General features: G+C 38.8%; 3 protein-coding genes across 20 annotated transcripts in view; 1 reads left to right on the top strand and 2 right to left on the bottom strand.

Moving 5' to 3' along the window:
* The window catches only part of LOC140768421 (uncharacterized), a 2,012-nt gene extending 795 nt beyond the window's left edge, over positions 1–1,217 (top strand). For all 3 annotated transcript variants that reach the window (XM_073108687.1, XM_073108686.1, XM_073108685.1), the window contains 2 exons: positions 1–161; positions 746–1,217. The exon at positions 1–161 is cut by the window's left edge. In XM_073108687.1, coding sequence (XP_072964788.1) covers positions 1–161; positions 746–975 — 391 coding nt within the window. In that variant the 3' untranslated portion in view covers positions 976–1,217. The remainder of the gene's footprint in view (positions 162–745) is intronic.
* A 1,317-nt stretch (positions 1,218–2,534) lies between these two features.
* Positions 2,535–7,997, bottom strand: LOC140769366 (transcription factor LG2-like). 5 transcript variants are annotated; one of them, XM_073110055.1, is made up of 13 exons: positions 7,686–7,997; positions 7,357–7,520; positions 6,883–6,971; positions 6,501–6,574; positions 6,174–6,371; positions 5,487–5,537; positions 5,205–5,264; positions 5,029–5,106; positions 4,892–4,937; positions 4,513–4,784; positions 4,160–4,384; positions 3,025–3,167; positions 2,535–2,839 (listed from the first exon to the last, which is right to left on the bottom strand). In XM_073110055.1, exons 1-13 carry the CDS (start codon positions 7,746–7,748, stop codon positions 2,749–2,751), a joined length of 1,554 nt encoding a protein of 517 aa, XP_072966156.1. In that variant the 5' UTR covers positions 7,749–7,997; the 3' UTR covers positions 2,535–2,748. The 5 variants fall into 5 exon arrangements, with proteins under 5 accessions (XP_072966156.1, XP_072966155.1, XP_072966154.1 ...); XM_073110054.1 differs by having other exon boundaries at positions 4,160–4,399; positions 5,029–5,094; XM_073110053.1 differs by having other exon boundaries at positions 4,160–4,399; positions 7,686–7,996.
* Positions 7,998–8,961: 964 nt separating this feature from the next.
* On the bottom strand, positions 8,962–16,714 carry LOC140768224 (F-box/LRR-repeat protein At1g67190). Of its 12 annotated transcripts, none has more exons than XR_012105728.1 (4): positions 16,490–16,714; positions 14,490–15,984; positions 13,531–13,942; positions 8,962–9,613 (listed from the first exon to the last, which is right to left on the bottom strand). XR_012105728.1 is itself a non-coding variant. In XM_073108411.1 (2 exons), exon 2 carries the CDS (start codon positions 15,802–15,804, stop codon positions 14,551–14,553), a length of 1,254 nt encoding a protein of 417 aa, XP_072964512.1. In that variant the 5' UTR covers positions 15,805–15,984; positions 16,490–16,714; the 3' UTR covers positions 14,377–14,550. The 12 variants fall into 12 exon arrangements, 1 of the variants encoding a protein (XP_072964512.1); XR_012105730.1 differs by having other exon boundaries at positions 13,531–13,861; XR_012105731.1 differs by having other exon boundaries at positions 13,531–13,709.
* Positions 16,715–17,980: the final 1,266 nt, after the last annotated feature.

The following is a 17,980-nucleotide window of genomic DNA, read 5'->3' as shown; positions in this document are numbered from 1 at the left end:
GTGCGAACTGCCGAGAAGCCCTGCGCTCTCAGGGATTGCATATTTGTGCATTCCTACTTGGGATACAAGGGCCCCTCTACCATCACAGATTGAATTGGCAGTTCGTTGGGCATGTAGAAAGAGGGCTCAGAAGAAACCTGTGTATATCCACTGTGCCTTTGGTGAGCGCTTGTTCTTCTTTCATTAATTTGATTAACTTTTAAGGTAGGAGTAAGGAAAAAAGAGGTTTGGTGATTATGTATATGCCTGCCACATTCTTGCTCACTTCATCTGCTTTTATTATAAAGTACTCTATCTAATAATTGTTTGCTTGCTCAAAGTCAGTAAGGGTCAACATAATAGATTTTTTACTGTATAACTATGTTTCGTCACATTGTGCTCTCCTTTTGTTGCAGATTTTGGATAGAGAGTAAATCAATGTACATGAACTTTTAGATGTTCTGTTAGTGGTTAGCATTGCATCATTTCAAATATCTGTCTATTTGTTTCCTCCAAAACCTGCTGGTTATGAAGTTAGACAGAGAATTCTTAGCAGACAATTTTGCTTATTTACAGAAAAAATATTTCTCCTGTTTAAATTGGTCTGTATGTATGTTGAAACATGATAAACAAAGTTCTTTTGTACGTTATCGAGGCACATGTAATTTTTTGTTTTGGATTAATTGTGCCCCAATGTTGCTGCATTTTTGTTGAGTCTCTCTGGTTTCATCATGAGTTGGATCTTGGATCATGAAAATTGTAACAGGCCATGGGAGAAGTGTATGCGTGATGTGCGCCCTTCTGGTGGCATTAGGCTTGGCTGAAGATTGGAAAGTTGCTGAAAAGATGATTCGAGAGAAGAGGCCGTCTATTAGTATGAATGATCTTCACCGAAAAAGTTTAGAGGAATGGTCAAAGCATCTGCTTTCCTCAAAAAGAACTGTAAAATCAGAAGTGAGTTCCGTTATTCGTTCGGACTATGTTAGCAGACGATGAAGTTGGATTAGAGTCCCCACAGTATCATTCTTTAAGCAACCATGAACATATTTTAGTTCACTAGTAGGAGACTTGTTCAGCTAATCTGCATGTAATACTTCTCTGATGTCCTTTCCTTTGGACTATATGATTTAGGTCTTGGAGGTTTTAGACTTATCACATGTTCCAAACTATATATTGAGATGCATTTGAAAAAAGAAAAAGAAAAAAGAATCACTTGGCTATCCTCTTTATTGATAGAATGCTTGTTGTATGTGCAATATTTTTAGAACTCTTATTTCTTCAACTGTCCAATTACTTCCTTTTGGTACTTCATGCTCTATGTTACTTCACTTGAAGGTTCTGAAACTTCTATCATGGCTGATCTGACATTAAGTCTTGAACTGAGGTTCTTTAAATGAGTGTGGCTCCTTAGGGTAGCAGTATTTTTCCATGGTTTCTCACAGTACCACCTGATTTTGGAGTATCTATGAGCTTAAATTTCAATGAAGCAAAAATAGAAATTTCTTGGCATGCAACTAGCCTTGTGGATTATATGGATGCCTTCTATATCTTACTTTGCCTCATTAAGAAGCAGTCACATTCACATTAGGATCTTATTGAAGATTTTTAGAAGATACAATTCTGTCTATTGTTGAATGAGAGAATAATTCTTATTTATTTATTTTGAGTTGAGCACCAAGAGTTAGGAGATAAGATATTGCTAGTATACAGCAAATTTGTGGATACAAAATACTTTTGAAATGTATTATATTTTATTAATTTTTCTTAAAATATGTAGTATTATAATAAGCCAGAATATCTAATCCCATTGCCTAAACTTATACTTCTTTTTTTCTTGTTGAATATGCTATAAAATTATTAGATTTTGTTATATATTTTAAATTTTGGTAATTAACCTCATTAACTATATATTATTTTTTTCCTCCATAACTTGGCCCCCTAAACTATTCAAGATTATCAAACTCTTTACAATCAAATGCCTCCAAACATTCACTCCATTAAAAATCATGGCGATGATGATAGTTGTGGTGGTAATGATATTTATATAGAATTTGGGCTGGAAAGAAAATGAAGAAGGCATTGGGTGGAAGAAGAGAGAAGAGGTTAAGGTTTTGGCTCTATGAAATGAAAGGGGAGAGAGATTTAGGTTCATATTTAGGAAAACCATAATGGTAGCCAAAGAAAGACTTATTTGTAACGAGGAAGAGGAGGAGAGGGTGAGAGTCAAACGTAACCTCTAGTTGATGGGGATCAAAGTATAATTAACCCTTTAATTAGTTCTCTTTCCATCGTGCAACACCACTACATATTTCAAGTGCACATACCTACACATTTACATACATTAAAAGTGGAAAGTCGATTAGTTGTTATCAATCACACAAAAAGCTGAGTCCATTTAATTCGTTTGGTTCTTAAAGCCAACTTGTGAATAATATATCAACTTTTATCATTTATTTTTAATCTAGATATACTCGTAGAATTATGCTTGCTATAAACTATTATCTCCTTGCAATTAGTTATGACTAGAGAACATCCACAATCTTGCCTCCTTTGCCTTCCTCCACTTAATTTATTTCATAAAACCTTTCATCATGCTCAAGAGCCAGAGGAGAAAGAGTTGCTCCTATTCCACTTCTCCAACTTCCCATCTTCCATCTCTTTTTTACATTGCTTCATCATATTATAACTCTCTCTCTCTCTTTCTCTCTCTCTCTCTCAAAGATGATTAAAAGATTGGAATGGCCGACATCTATAACTTAGTGAATCTTCTCAGAAGGCTGGAAATTGATTCTGTTGTGATTGATGAATCACTTGTAGGTCTGTTGCTGTAGGGAATGCACTCTCATTTGCAATAAAATTCCTATCAAGAGCATAGCAAACATATGATAACACAATTAGACAACAAGAAGGATTCATAAAAGATAACTAGTAAAAAAAACAGAGGAACAATATGATCTGAAAGATGCTTGTCAGAGAGATGTACATATCATGAACTGTGTTAATTATAAATAGAAGTGATTTAGATAGAACATTTGGAAAGCTTACTCTCCCGGACGGGAAGCCCACAGGGAGCTGAGAAGTCGAAGGCGACTGTAGTACTCTCCGATCGCAAGGAAGCATCTTGCTGCTTGCCTGACAGTCAAAATCCGTCGCAGTTGATGCAAGGTTTGTTGCCTCAAATGGTCAGCCTACATGATCACCAAATTATGTTTCCATGTAACTAAAAATCTAAAGTTACATAAATATTTGTTTAGTTTTGCATTATCCACTTTGCGTAATGAATTTGATTGGTGTTATAATATATGGGGGCTGCAGATGAGATTTCTGAACTTATCAATCATACAATTGGAAGTGCCATGTAGTCTTATTTTTCTAGACATAATGTAACTTTCTTCTAAGTTTACTTTGTGTTTTATATTGATTAACTGACCAAATGTAGTTCTCTATGATGCACAGATCTTGTTCATTGTCCAATCACCATTTTTTAGAAACCAAAAGCCTGCCCATGGTCCACCCTATTATTTATAAATCTATGTGAGAATAAAAAGGACAAGGCGTTATTTCTCTAGCCAGTGGTGGAGCCAGCAAGTACTCTATGCTATCAACTTTTCAATGTGGACTCTCTCAAAGGACAAAGCTCAAGAGAGTAGGTAAGTGTGTCTTTTTCTTGCTACTATTCTTGGATTGAGACATTCCAACTGTTACAAGGCATGGGGAATAATAAATGAGGGAGTAGGGCAAGGAGAACAATATAATGCAGAGAGAACTCAAATATTCTTCCTTGACTTTATGCAGGATGTGATGGGTCTTAGTGATATGATTCTTGCTACCCCCTCCTGGGACCAAATCTTCAGAACATATAGCAGTTGATGCCACCAGCATCAGCTTTGTATTCTATTGTAACAGAACTAATGATGATTGATGCATCCCTTCCTAAAAAAGAGTCCAGGATCCTCATGCGACCCATCTGCTAAAGTACTTACTTTCTCTAATGCTATTGCTTCTTTCCAAAAGAGAGAATTATTTGAATTTGTGATCAGGAACATATATAAGCAATGTAGATTCTATTGTTCTATCTGGGATATTTAAATGCATTGGCCTCCAAAGAGACATAGTATTGCATAATCTAGCTATAAACTTTGCATATCTTCTTGTCATGAGACACCGAGTGAGTGAGTACCTGTCGGACAAAACCTTCGAGGTGTGCCACCTTCTCTAGTGCAACGACCATCTGACTCATGTAGTTTGCAGCATTAGCGCCGTCGTTAAAAGGCCCGCTGGCGACGGTCTCAGCCAGCGACTGGTGTAGCTGTTCAAGGCCCTGCGAGAGAGCCTCCTCCGCTTGCTGAGATGACTGTTGGAGGCTGCAGATCCCCATTAGCTGCTGCTCCGTTAATGGATCCAACTGAGGCATTAGTATCTGAATCAAAATTTGTTGACAGTGAAGTTGGTGAGGCAATTCATGTTATATTTTACCAAATTCAAGTACATTTCTGTTATATTTATATAGCTTAAGATGTCATCTTATAAGACCTTGATCAACTCTGAAGGCCTAAATCCACCCATCCATAAGAAACATCGCTCGGCCGGTGATGTCCACATTCCGGACAGGAGGTGGAACACATCTGATTTAGCCACAGCAGCTTTCAGATTGAACAAATCATCATGGTGAGCAATGCATTGATCGACGATAAGGCTAAGATTGACGTCGAGAAGGTGAGCCTGCAGTCCACCTCGCAGCTCTGATAAGTGTTTGCCATAATCGTCTAGCCATTGAGCGTACTCCATGTCAAATATTGCTGCACCTGCAGCTTATTCCTTTCAGAAGCATGTCCATGTATAATGCCAACTAAAGGTTTGAGGATAACTGCAGCTATGTAACTGATATCAGAAGAACAAGTGGAGTGTATACCAGAATTGATATCTCCAGATGCACTACATCCGCCAAGAAATATACCCTGAACGCCATGCAGTCATAGGAATTACCATCTGAAAAACGCATCATCTGAAAAGATAGTAGATCGATTATATTAGTTAGAGTTTTCGAACCTGTGACCGTGCTCTTTGGAGCTCTTGTTCCAGTTGTTGAAGCCTAATTCTACTGGATTCCAGCTGCTGCACATAAGCCTAAGGGTAAGAAAAAAAGAAATAGGTGCATTAGATTTGGTTTGTATAAAGCATTAACAAATTAGACCAATCTTGTGGTGAGAAAATATCCCTCCTACCTTCTTTCTCAGCCTGCTCTTCTTTGCAGCCTCTCTGTTTTGAGCTAATCGCCTAACAGTCTAATGATTAAAGACAAACATCATGTACTTCAGAAAAATCAGACAAAATTTATGTTGAATTAGCCATGTATGACATGTTTTAATGTAACAACTCTCAAGTCAAAGATTCGACTGCAGAGTATTAGGTCTTTCACAAAAAGTTTCTAATAGTTAATATGATTTCCAACATGCTTATCACAATTTTTACAATTTAGAGGAGAGAGAGAGAGAGAGAGAGAGGACCTTGGCATCTAATAACTTTCCTTCTTTCCTAGCTGAACCAGCAGCCTTCCTCTGTGGCAGAAGATATAAAAGTTATTAGTTGAAAGGATGTATCTCCATTTTGAAAAATAGAGAATGTAGCAAATCTAGGCCATATCATCAAGGTTTTGTATTTAACATGCACTAATCATATTTACAATATTAAGTTTAAAATCTTTATAACTTATTCTGAGCAAGAAAAAGAAAAGGCCTAAGTTGATTTTTAACACAGGAAGCTTGTCCAATAACTGCAAGTTTTACATTTATCACCCAGAAATGATGATGAGAAAAAGTCAGATGCTATAAACTGTTGACTATAATTTGATTACAAATCCAATTACTTTTTTAATAGGTTGCCTCCTCAAGAGTTGTAAATGTACTGTTCCAACCGGATGTTTAAATCAACAACAGTACAACAGAATTGATGTCCAATACCATGAATTCCTTTTCCCAATGTCCTCATGGGAGTTGTTCTTCATTAAAAAAGATAAAAGAAAAGATAAAAGCTATTGGAGAGGGATAAGAGGTACTAGACTATATTGAAAAGTCTGTTGGTTCTTCTTGGGATCTGTGTAGCGTCTAATCAATCATCTAGATAAGAGTCTTGGATTTGGGAACTGAGGTAATCATTTCATCCACTAGGATTATGAATCAGTAAAAGACACTCACCTTCTCTTGGGCTCCATCCTGCTGCTCTGCTGCTGCTGCTCCAGTCCTGGAAGCATCACTTGCCATCATCTCTTGCTGCTTCTGGTGTCCAGAGTGATCTGAACAAACTTTTATGCTCACTGGGGAGTCTGACTCCAGTTGAGATATTGTGTTCTGAGCTGAACCTGAATCAGGGCTCCCTGCTGACTGTGACTTCCCCTGTTGCCATTAAAGAACCCGCCATAAACCAACAGATGTGGCAAGGACCTATCTTACATCCTCCTCCTCATTTACCCTACTCTCTCCCTATGCCAAAATAATACCCAAAGTCAAAGTGCAAGACCTTACTCTGATGATTTGCTGGTATCTCATTGGCCATGAGGGGAAGATCTCAAGTGTGAGGGGCCTGGCTGTGGGATAAGCTGCACCAGAGAAGTCATGAAGTGATGCCGATGATCTCAAATAAATAAATAGAATCTAAGTTGCAGAAGGAATTAAATACAATAGAGTGAGGGGATAATGAATAGGTTTCTAACTTTGGGTGATCACACCATTTAAGTTTGTGAGCTGCATGCCATCACTGTGGTGGGGAAAAAGGCAAGGCTTGTAATCACTGTGTGGAAGTGTGAGGGAGAGCATTTCTGGTAGGTGGTTAAGGTTTGAGAAAAAGGTAGCCCAGAGAAGGAAGAGAGAGAGAGAGAGAGAGAGAGAGAGAGAGAGAGAGGCATACCCTTTCTGTCTCCATCACTCTTCATGCCATCAACTCCATGCATGAGAGCCTCCTCCAGCTCACCAAAGTATGCAGCTCCTTGTTGATTACTGATCAAGTAAACAAAACCCATATGAGTGTTGCAGATAAACTATTACTATTGGAAAGAAAGTAAAGACAAGGGTGAAGAGGTGGATGGATAAGAAGAGAAGTAAAGAGGAACCCATCAAAGAATTAGGCTCAAAACTTTTTGAAATTGGTGGGTGGAGGTGTAATCCAATGAAAGAGTGAGACAAAGCATACAGCTCGTTAAAATTTATAAAGCATCTCAGCACGGAACAATAAAGAATCCATGTAGAGATTTGAAAACTAAGACATGGAATAGGGATTAAAAAAAGGCAGTTCACTAAAGTAAGGGGAATCTATAAGCTCTGAAGAAGAAGAAGAAGAAGAAGAAGAGGTCGACAAGTAAATTGAAGAATTGAAGAACTGTACAAATAGTCAGTAGCAGTTGATGTGGAGCCATGGATTCCATAGATAAGTGATTGCTGTAAAGGCCCAGAATCTGAAACCCCAGTTTCACCAACTCTGTGATTTGCCATCCAAATAGCTCTCTTCAGCCTCTGGTTTTCCTGAACGGCTTTCACTATGATCTCTCCCTGCTTTACAAAACTAATAGCAAGGAGAGGTGAGAGAAAGAAACCCAAGTTGCAAGAAAGAAAGAACAGAGATGCAGGAAGGTAGGAAGGATTCAAGCTTGCTACAGGTATGGCCTTGGATGGAGTACTACTTTTTTATTGTCATTAATAAATCATCTGATTGACCTTAACTCCTGTGAAGTAGTGTGTGAAGTTGTCTCTGGCAACTGAATCACCCTTGGAGTTCATCCATTGTACTGCAGAAAAGATCTTGTCCTTGAGAACATGCCTCACTAGTATCTGTCCTTTTTTGGGGAGGAGGGAAGAGGGAGTAATAGTGTTTTGGCAGGACTACTGACTCCTACTCCACTCCTTGTAACCAACTGTTACCTCTCATTGGCTCCCCTTCTGGGCTCTTCAGTGATAAAAAAAAAAAGTACTCAACAAAACCAGCACTTATTAGAAAGAGAGAGAAACAGAGAAAGAGAGAGAGAGAGCTCTAACTTCTATCCTTCTTGTTCTCTTTCTATAATGCATAGGGAGGTGAGTTTGTTTACTTCGTCAACCTGAAGACATTTTGATATATTATAGTATATAATACTTAACAACTGAAGGACCTCTGTGATGAGCCCACAAGGAAAGCCCACTTGGATTACAAAATTGTGCACCTGAAGTGGATTTGTTTGATATTATCCCTGTGTTTATTAAGGGGTCAACATCTTGGCCTTGTCAAGCACCCAAAACTCACGCCGCTTAAAGATTCCTTCTTCCCCTGGGAAGTTTGGTTTGGGTATTATTGTGCACTCTTGTGGTGTTTAAATGGAGCATCTCTTTGCTACATAAGGTAAGTTTTTGTGCATTGACCAGTCACTACATATATAAGAATAATCCTTTGGCTGAATAAGGACACGCAGGCAGTGGTGTTGAAGATGAGTATATATAATAACAGACTTGGTTTCTCCCCTATCAGACATCTAGATATGAGAGAATAAGTCCCACAGAATTATGATGACCTTATGGTAGGGGAACTTTGGTTACAAATTGAGAACAATTTTTTTTCTTTTTTCTTTTTTTTTGGTGGTTCAGGTAAGTAGACTATCACTTTTGAAGCTGAACAATCCTGAAAAATATAACCTGGGCCATTAAGTTATTGGATCTAAAATATGAATCTAGCATCAGGATCTTATACCTTATTAACCCAGGAGGATAACCAGATTCACTTGAAATATTAATTTCTTTTTTCTAAATCGCAGATGATTCTTTTGGATTTTCCTTTCATTGGAAGACCAGCAAGAAGGTCAACTTCCCTTGGTCTATGAACAGGTGCAGATTAGCTTTCGGCATTGACACTGTCATCAGAAATGGTAAATTGCAATAAAGCATCCACTTGCAGGACCATTTCGACTTGGTGAAAATGATGCAATCTACAAACTTTATAACATGTGAAGATTCACTTTCCGTGTCACCAAAAGGCAATTTATTTTTTAACTTCACTTTCAGTACGATTACAATGGGGAAAAAAACAATCGATCTTCTTCAGCCCAATCAAACAAACAGAAGCAAACTACAAAGTAATCATCATTACCTGGTTCCTTTGACAGTCACATCTGTTCACTTGGTATCCACACTACGTACATGTACTGCATAAACCTTATATCAGTTGGGAGTTCATTACCCAGAAAATGATCAAAAATTACATATCTCATCTTTGCACCTTCAGAAAGAAATTCCATGGAAGGATATTGTAGTTTGTGGCCACAGAAGGACATTTAATAGAAACAAATTTAGTAGCTCAGTGAAACAAAACAGCAGGGGTGTCTCTAGTATCTCCACTGTACTACAATGAAATCAATTCCACAAATGATTAGCAAGCTTTGGTCCGGCATCTTTCATTAGTAGATGTAAGACATAATTTCATAGAAAGAGAGTAATCTTCAAATTCTGAACCTCAATACAAGAGGTGAAGCCCGCAAGTTTCTCCTCCTCGTCTCTTAATGAGCTTATGTGATGAACACAATGCTCCAGCAAATCATAAGGCCACCACATTGTCCCAAAAAATTTGGTATGTCAAGGGAGTGTAGTACAATTTTTTTTGACAAAATGGAATTAGCCATCTGCAGAAAATAAACAATATAAGTCCTTCCAGTTCTTATAGAAATAACTAGATGCCACACCGCAAACACAAAAAAATCTTGGTGAACCTTTCACGAGGTCAAGTAGTAGGACAAAGTGTTGATTAATATTTGATAGGTGTTCCCACTCCCCAGTGAGAGCAGGTCAGTCACAATACAATTGCCAGACTACTTATGAGCTATTCATGAATGACAAAGCAGTATGCATCTTCCTTACATGATAGATGTTAAAGAATTATAACTTATATGTTAATCTGGTGTGACTATTTCAATTATGATATGCCTTAGAACAATTCCCATATCCAGCATATGAGTGTTCCAAGAAAATTCCTTTAATATGGGAGCTGGTTGCTTTGGACTGATATCAGAATGTGGAAAAGGAAAATATAGAAATAAATACCAAATGGATGATCCATGGAAGATTCTTAATAAAAGACAGGCAAGATATTACTACTGCAAATTGCTGTCTAAGGAACATATTTGCCTTGGATAGTTTTTTCTATTGCTGCATTAAACTTTCCATTATAAATAGAGAATTTCAAATCATTAGTTTGGTCTCAGATGGATAAATATGGCAGTTTATCAGGGTTTCTAATAGATGTTGCTGAGACAAATGAGTATAGATAAATAACGGTATCTAATTGATACCTTGGAAGGTGGACTCACATATGAAGTAAAAGATGAATCCTGAGGTTCTCACATATAAGAGCCTTCTAATATATCTTGACTTTTTCCCATGTTTGAAACTTCCAACTTTTTTTATTTTATTAAAAAAAGCTGTGTAATTAACTGACTCTTACAACCCAGTACACAAAATTTCCTGTACAATCAAAATTAGTGATGGAAAACCACGCAGTTGACATTGGCATAGAGACACCCCACACCAAACCTCTACTTAAAAAACTCCTCCCCCACCTTGGCAACCTAGTTGGCCGCCTGATTCCCTTCCCTATAAGTGTGTACAAAATTGACCCTATTAAAGTACAAACTAAAGAGAGAATAAAAAAATGATATTCAGGATCTGCCACAGGCAAGCCTCTTAGGATCAGTACTAGCTCTTTCAAATCTGCTTCCATTAAGACATTGTCATGGAGGCCCTGAGCGCCCTTCAATCCACACTAAACAACCCAAGCTTCTGAATATAATGGCAAAACTTTAGCCGTAGCCTCACCCCTACTATCAACACCTTTCCCCTTTCATCTCTAATGATAAATTCAGTTCCCCGTTGATACTCTTCCTTAGCATAACACCTGTTGTATCATCTTGACCCATCCAGCCGGAGGAGGTTGGACCTAAACTGCATGAGAAGCCTATGTCCGCTTGTCACTCTCCCCTTCTTACTTTGGTACTCATAAGCCAGTTAACTGGCCTGGTGAGAAATCTCCCTCAGCATGGTGAAGCAGTCGCAGAAGACCTGAGCATTGGGTTCCTTCCAAAGACTCCAAATAGTCATAACAATGTGGGCCTTGATAATATCATTATGTTGGGGGTTGCCCACCCACAATTTGATTATCCAGTCATTGGCTATATCAAGCCTAAACCCTCCACCAAGCCTAGTAATCTCAGCCAGAACATCCCAAGTCTCTAATGAGAACCTGTAGCAATACAACAAATGGGTCACAGTCTCAGTTTATAGCCCAAAAATAGCATAATTCTCATCGAGCCCAATCCTGAGTCCAAACAAGTAGGCTCTAGTAGGATCTCTATTCTAGAACAGCTTCCAAATGGAGCACACACTAAGGTCCATGGGAAGCCTCCACAGCATAGTCCAACCCCTTGGTAGGCAAGCCTGAAGAAAATTGTACATGGACCAGGTGCGGGCCTCTCATGTGGCATTTGGTGCCCAAATCCACATATTAGTAAAGCCCAGCCCACCCCACCCAACAGTATTGCAGCTCTCTGAAAGGCCAGAGGAGACCCAAACCAATGCAATAGGCTTTGATAATCCCACGTCCCATTGCACAACGCGATTGGCCTGAAGTCTTTGATGTATATCGGATTTTCCTTCTTAGGGATTAGGGTGACATAAGTGTAACCCTAATTAGGGCTGTCAAAAAAGTTTGTCGACTCACAGGGCTTGCGAGCTCGGCTTTAACTCTAAATGAGCCGAGCCGAGCCGAGCTAAACTCAACTCGCTCAATCTTCTCAAGTAGGCTCGACACATAGTATATGAAATTATTATAATATATATATATATACACACATATAAATATTACAAATTTTATCTAGCTGGTTAAGGTGGTTTATCCCAACTTGGGTTTGAATCGTGGCATACTCCATTTATTTTTGTTATCTTCTCTATAAGGAATCTTTAGTCTTTAGTCCCATATTAGAGAATTAATAGGATTCCTATGCCCTTACAAGCATCCTTCCCTTTAATAAATCAAATTGGCTCAAGTGGATCAAATTTATGAGCTACTAGTCATTTTGGCTCGAGCTGTCAACCTGAGCTCAAGCCTCATCAAACTAGAGGCGAGATGAGTTGAACTTTTCCAGCTTAAATCAAGTTCGAGCCAGAAAAATCTGGCTGTCATGCCAAGTCGAACTGGGCCCGGCTCGCTCAAGCTCAACTTATTTACACCCTAACCCCAATGAGTGGGAATGAGTTATGCTCGACTTATTTACACCCTAACCCGAATGAGTGGGAATGAGTTATGCTTGAAGAAGAAGGAGATCAAATGACACAGACTCTTACCCAACAAATCTTAGTTACTAATATATACTTCCACATGCATGTCGTCAGCTTTAAGGGCTTTACCATGCAACATACTCCACAAGGTTGCTCTAATCTCCTCCATCGTGGCTGAAGCTTGTAAAGCCTTTGCATCCTCCTCATGAAGTAATAACAGAGGAAGGGTAGTTTCAGTCAATAGTGGTCTCCTCCTGAGGTTGCAGCAGCCCCCGGAGCTAGGCATAGAAGTACTGAGAGTTATGAGGTATAGTTGTCGGGTCCTCGACCCAGGCACCACTATCATCGAAAATCTTTGTGATTCTATTATGCCTGCTTCGGATTGTGGCAGCAAGGTGGAAAAACTTCATATGTTTATCCCATCTCTCAATCATTGCAATTGGAACAGTGAAACCACTTGATGATTATTTGTTGAAGGATACAGGGTAACTCCAACTTAATCTGGTCGAAGGATATAGGGTAACTCCATTTATATAAAAGCTGAGAAAAGATCTTAGCAAGTATCAATTGCAAATGAGAACCTCAGGGTGGTCATAATATATACATGAGAACAGGGTGGTCATCTTATATACATGAGAACCCCAAGTGAGTTCACCTTTCAAGTTGTTGCTTGAACGAACTCAAAGTTAGCTTGAGCTTTGTTCAAGACTAAGCAAGCTGGCACAAGGTCTGCTTGATTAAGAATATTGTAACTGTGACCAGTAGGGAGAGTAAATGTTGATCTTCCACCCATCTACACCCATAATATTATTGGTTCTGTTACATTAGCTTTATCATATTTTCTCTAATCTAAGCTATGGTAGATAAGGAACCATCAGAAAAAATTTGCAAATGCTAATCTGAATATGAAAAATATGTATAAGAAATTAAGAGCAATCTCCAATAACTGATCTGACAATGATGATTTTAAAGTATATCATGGACATAAGAGTAAATCAGCAGTATAATAGTAATTCAAAATAAATTAGATGACAAGTATGAAAAGGAAAGCCTATTGATTTGTCAGTAATCTCTTATAAAGGTTGAATGTATACTAATGGTTTGAACAGAAGCAGCTGTCACCATCTTCATGGTCTTTCTAAAGTCAACTTGCCAATTTTCTTCAACTTTCTGAAGTCCAATAATTATGAGCTTTTAAGCAGATTTAAGTTAACTCCTATATCACTTAAACTAGTAAAGAGTACACCAAGAGGAGAATAGAGAAGTGAACCTTGAATTCTTGAAGCATGGATCAGCCCCATAAATGGGAATTAGGCATTCAAGGGAGTGTGACAGGAAATTGGAGTCCTTGGACTATCAGCATATTATGATCTCTAATGTGCTTGCAGAGGGTTGCCAAGGTGATTGATGCTGTCTGGAATGGGGTGGATGACACTCTTAGCCATTGGACTGATGAACACCTCCATAAGATAATCTTGCTCATTCACTTAAAAAGCATATCTTTTTCGTAATGTGCTTCAGGACATTCATTAATGCAATTAATTGTGCGCAACTACAGTGAAATTTTGTAAACTTCCTACTTTCCAAGCAGACAAATGAACCTGCACTTTATGCTATCAAACAAGATGGCACATGCCACTGGAAAATCATCAAGTAAAATATTTCAACAAAAGTTTGGTTTCCTGGAATACAAATCCCAACGAAAGTTATGACAGTTAACAAACACATTTCATTCGAAGAAATTGACAAAATTCAGAAAAAAATGGATAATCTGATGTATTTAACAACCGGGGCAATGTTAAGCAAGGTTCATAATAAATTATCATTAATATCAAAATCTCACTGCCAGACTCTTCAGTTCTGGGAAAGTAAGGGCACTATCTCTGACACTTAATAGAATGCTAGCAACGAAATAGGCACATAAGAATAAAAGACTTCAATTGTTCATGATCATTAGACAACAGTTATAACTACGTCATATAAGCATCCTGGAAAGACTGACTGCTAACAAAGACAATGACAATAGAAAAGAGTGAGGCATTAGAAGTGATAAAGACTAAAAGAACAGGGAAAAGAAAGACACTTCGTGAGGCATGTATTACAGAAGCTAAATATATGCTTATAAAAAATAAGAAGATAGTAAAATAAAATGGATAAGATTACATCAGGATCTCATAATATGATAAGATAGAAAACTGCTCATGAGTACGGAAAATGTGAAAATTTTACCTGCCTTTTAAAGATTGAGACAGATTACAATGTGAACACAGACTCAGTCACTCACTGAAGATCACTCATATTCAAACTGTACATCCACGTGCACATATTTCCTCATAAGACGAACTATAAATGAGGTAAAATTGGCCAATATTTGGCGTTCTTCACGTGTTTTAGCCTCTGAAAGAACACCGTGGATGACTAGTTTCTTTAGGTTTGGGCATCTTTCAATCATCCCAAAAACCCAGGGTCCAAACTGCTCACTTATTACAGTCCATCCCAGTTCCAAAACCAACACATTCTCCAATGGTGATGAATCTTGCAGACTGAAATTGAGCAGCCCATCCCTTAATTCATAACTTAATGAAAGATGCCTAAGCTGTGGAAAGGAAATAGCAATAGTTTCTGAGTCTACAAACTCATCCTCATCATCAAACACAATGCCCCAAAGCCGTAGTCTTCTCAGTTTGGATGATCTTGATATCATGTGGTAGAACCTTGGCCACATAATAGTGAAGTTACTCACATCTACAACCTCCAGATGATCTGTATTCTCCCCAATATCAAATTGAGTAACACTAACATCATCAATCTTGAGATGCTTTAGGGTGCCCTTTCCAATCAGCTCAAAGAGATCAAGATTTAATGCATTTAAGTGCAGAACTTCAAGATTATCTGCTTCCAATATTATCTTGTCCACGCCTACTGATTTTGCATTGAAATTTTTCAGTGTTTGACTGCTCAGTTCCATTGTAGACTGTGAATCTGATGATACGATCTCCAAAGCATCAAGTGTCAAAGACTCTATTTTAGGGCAGGCAGCTACCAGTAGGCTCAGATCTAAGGCCGAGATGCTCACATGTCTCAAAGAAAGGGACTTGAGACAAGTAAATCTCTGGTAGCTTGGCTCCACACCAGTGATAGAGTTGTGGTCTAAATCCAGCACCTCCAACTTCTGCCTACCACATTTCTCCAAAACGTTTACATTTGGATTTGTACGAACATTATATGATAGACTCCGCAAAGTTTCTCTAGTATACATCAGCCAGGCAATTACAGGTGCTGCTGAGAACTCATGGGCACTATCCATATGAATCGAGAGACACTGTAAGCCCATAGTTTGGAATATAGTCTGCGTTATAAGAATCTCCAACTGTCTGGTGGTGAGATCACGAGGCCAATCATCAGAATGGAAGGATAGCGAGTGGAGATGCTTCCTACAAGCTTCCCTCCATTTCCTACAAGTCGCGGATGCAATTACAACATCCCGAGCAGTTCCAAGATGGGAAAGAATATTACCGATGACTTCAACTGGTAAGTTCTCCATACATAACGAAGAACAATCAACTTGTAAACAAGAAGAAAACTAGCTTTGTATAATTCATTCTATTGTGCAAGTCCGAATTTATCATATCATATTCAATACGGCAATACAGAACCTATAAAAGCAGCTGCCAATTGAATCAGTGGAATAATCAAGAGATGTAAAGCCCATCATTTTCCTTTCCTGCAAAGTTCATGAAGCAATTAAGAAAGCGAGGCATGCCTCAAAAATAACGAAGTAACCTTAATGGCACAGAAAAAAACTAAGTTCCAATAGATTCCAAGCAATAAAGGAGGAAGGCAATAGATATTAAAGCTCTAACGTTATGAACAAGGCGACGGATTAGAATATAACAGATCTAATCACCCAATTTCCCACATAGACAACAATTCTGAACACCTAAATCCAACAGAGTCGACGAATTTAAAATCCTTCCAAATATTTCAAAGAGATCTACTTAGATTTGATTGGATCGTTAAGAAAGAACCGCCACTTTCGATAAAGTAAATTACTAATTACTCTGAAACCATCAGACGAATCCGCCTGGCTACACGCGTTCTACAAAATTCAAAATCCAGCAAATGAATCGACAGGAAACCGAGGACCCAAAGAATTTGACCAAAAAAATGCTTCCAAAACTCAGATGAACGAGGCACGAACTCAACGAATTAAGATCGAAAGGAAGTACCTTCTCGTCTCGAATCGATCGCCGGATCGATCAAAGAACGAGGAAGAAAGGATCGATCGATATGGTCAGAAGAGGAGGGCCTCTGATGTAGATGGTGGGAAGGAGGAAAGAGGATAAAAAAAGAATTTCTTTTTTGTTTTTAATTTGGTGGTCTTATTATTATTTTTTTTTATCAAACGAGCGACGCAGAGAGAGAGAGAGAGAGGGAGAAAGAGAGAGAGAGAGGGGGGGAGGGGGGGGGGGGGAGACGAAAAGGTCAAGCAGCAGCGAAGAGTTTGAGTGGTTGTCTTCATTTTCCGTTCTCTCTCCGCGACTCGGACTCGATTGCGCACGTGCGGCGCGCCCGAGCGCAAACGGCTCGGATCTGATCAAAAAAAGGTGTACACGTGGCCTGCTGCTGCTGGCGTTTGACGTGCGTTTCACTACTCCAACTTGAACCAAATCCGCTCAGATTAGGGCGAGGAAACTGAAAGGACCGATATACCCCTACATAGCCCAATGCAAACTGGAAAAAGGAGCTCTTCCACTAGTCCATTAGTCCATTACGCCGTGGAAAAGCCGAAGAAGGAAGCAGTCGATCGATCGATCCAGTAGCCATGGGGCTTTGGGAGGGGCTCTACCGCGTCCTCATGCGCCGCAACTCTGTTTACGTCACCTTCGTCGTCGCGGGCGCCTTCGCCGGAGAACGGGTTCGCTTCTTTCCCCCCTCCCCTTTTCTTCTTTCCGTCGTGAGCTAGGGTTTCTATCGATTGGATCTGATGCAAGGATTGGGTCTTGATTCCACTTCCCTCTCAATGAACTTTTTTTTTCTGAGATCGGGATTGCGTGCTCGAGTTTTCTTGATCTGGCTGAAGGCGTTGTGATGATGATTAGGTTTACACGCATTTGAATGCTTATGTGTGGCTAAATTGGTAGTTTATTTGTTGCAGATGGTGGATTATGGAGTTCACAAGATCTGGGAGTACAATAATGTTGGGGTATTGCTTTCCTGACCTCATTTTTTTTAAATTTGCTTTTGTCGGTTGATTCATATGGTAATTTATTGTCATGATGTTGTTAACTGCGATAAGCTACTCAAAAGGAGAGAGTTATTTGACGATATGATTATATTGATTTTGATGCACAAATAGCTGGAACTGATCTGTAACTTTTACCTGTTAGTCCTGCAGACTACTCATAGTCATAGCAAGGAATTATCCAGATAAGTCATCTATTTGCTTGTATTGTTCTTGTTCTATAGTATAGGAAGATCAAGTGCCTTAATCATTTGTCAGAATTTTCAGTCGTCAGCATGTCATGGACACTTCAATTTTTTAGTGCTAAAAGCATTTAACAAACATTGATTGGTTTGCAGGTTTGTTATTTTGGTCTTAAAAAAACACTGAAATTTTGCACTTTTGAAGAACAGTTTGCAAAGGAAAGCCATGTTCTAAACTATCAAACCAGTTTTCATCCCTTAGATCTTGCCCAACTGCAGCAATGATCAAAAGG

This window comes from Typha angustifolia, chromosome 10, assembly GCF_048772165.1.
Source record: "Typha angustifolia cultivar Huaian chromosome 10, ASM4877216v1, whole genome shotgun sequence".
NCBI classification, from domain to species: domain Eukaryota; kingdom Viridiplantae; phylum Streptophyta; class Magnoliopsida; order Poales; family Typhaceae; genus Typha; species Typha angustifolia.
Note: the sequence above shows the minus strand (reverse complement) of the source record. Positions and strands in the feature narration are given on the sequence as shown.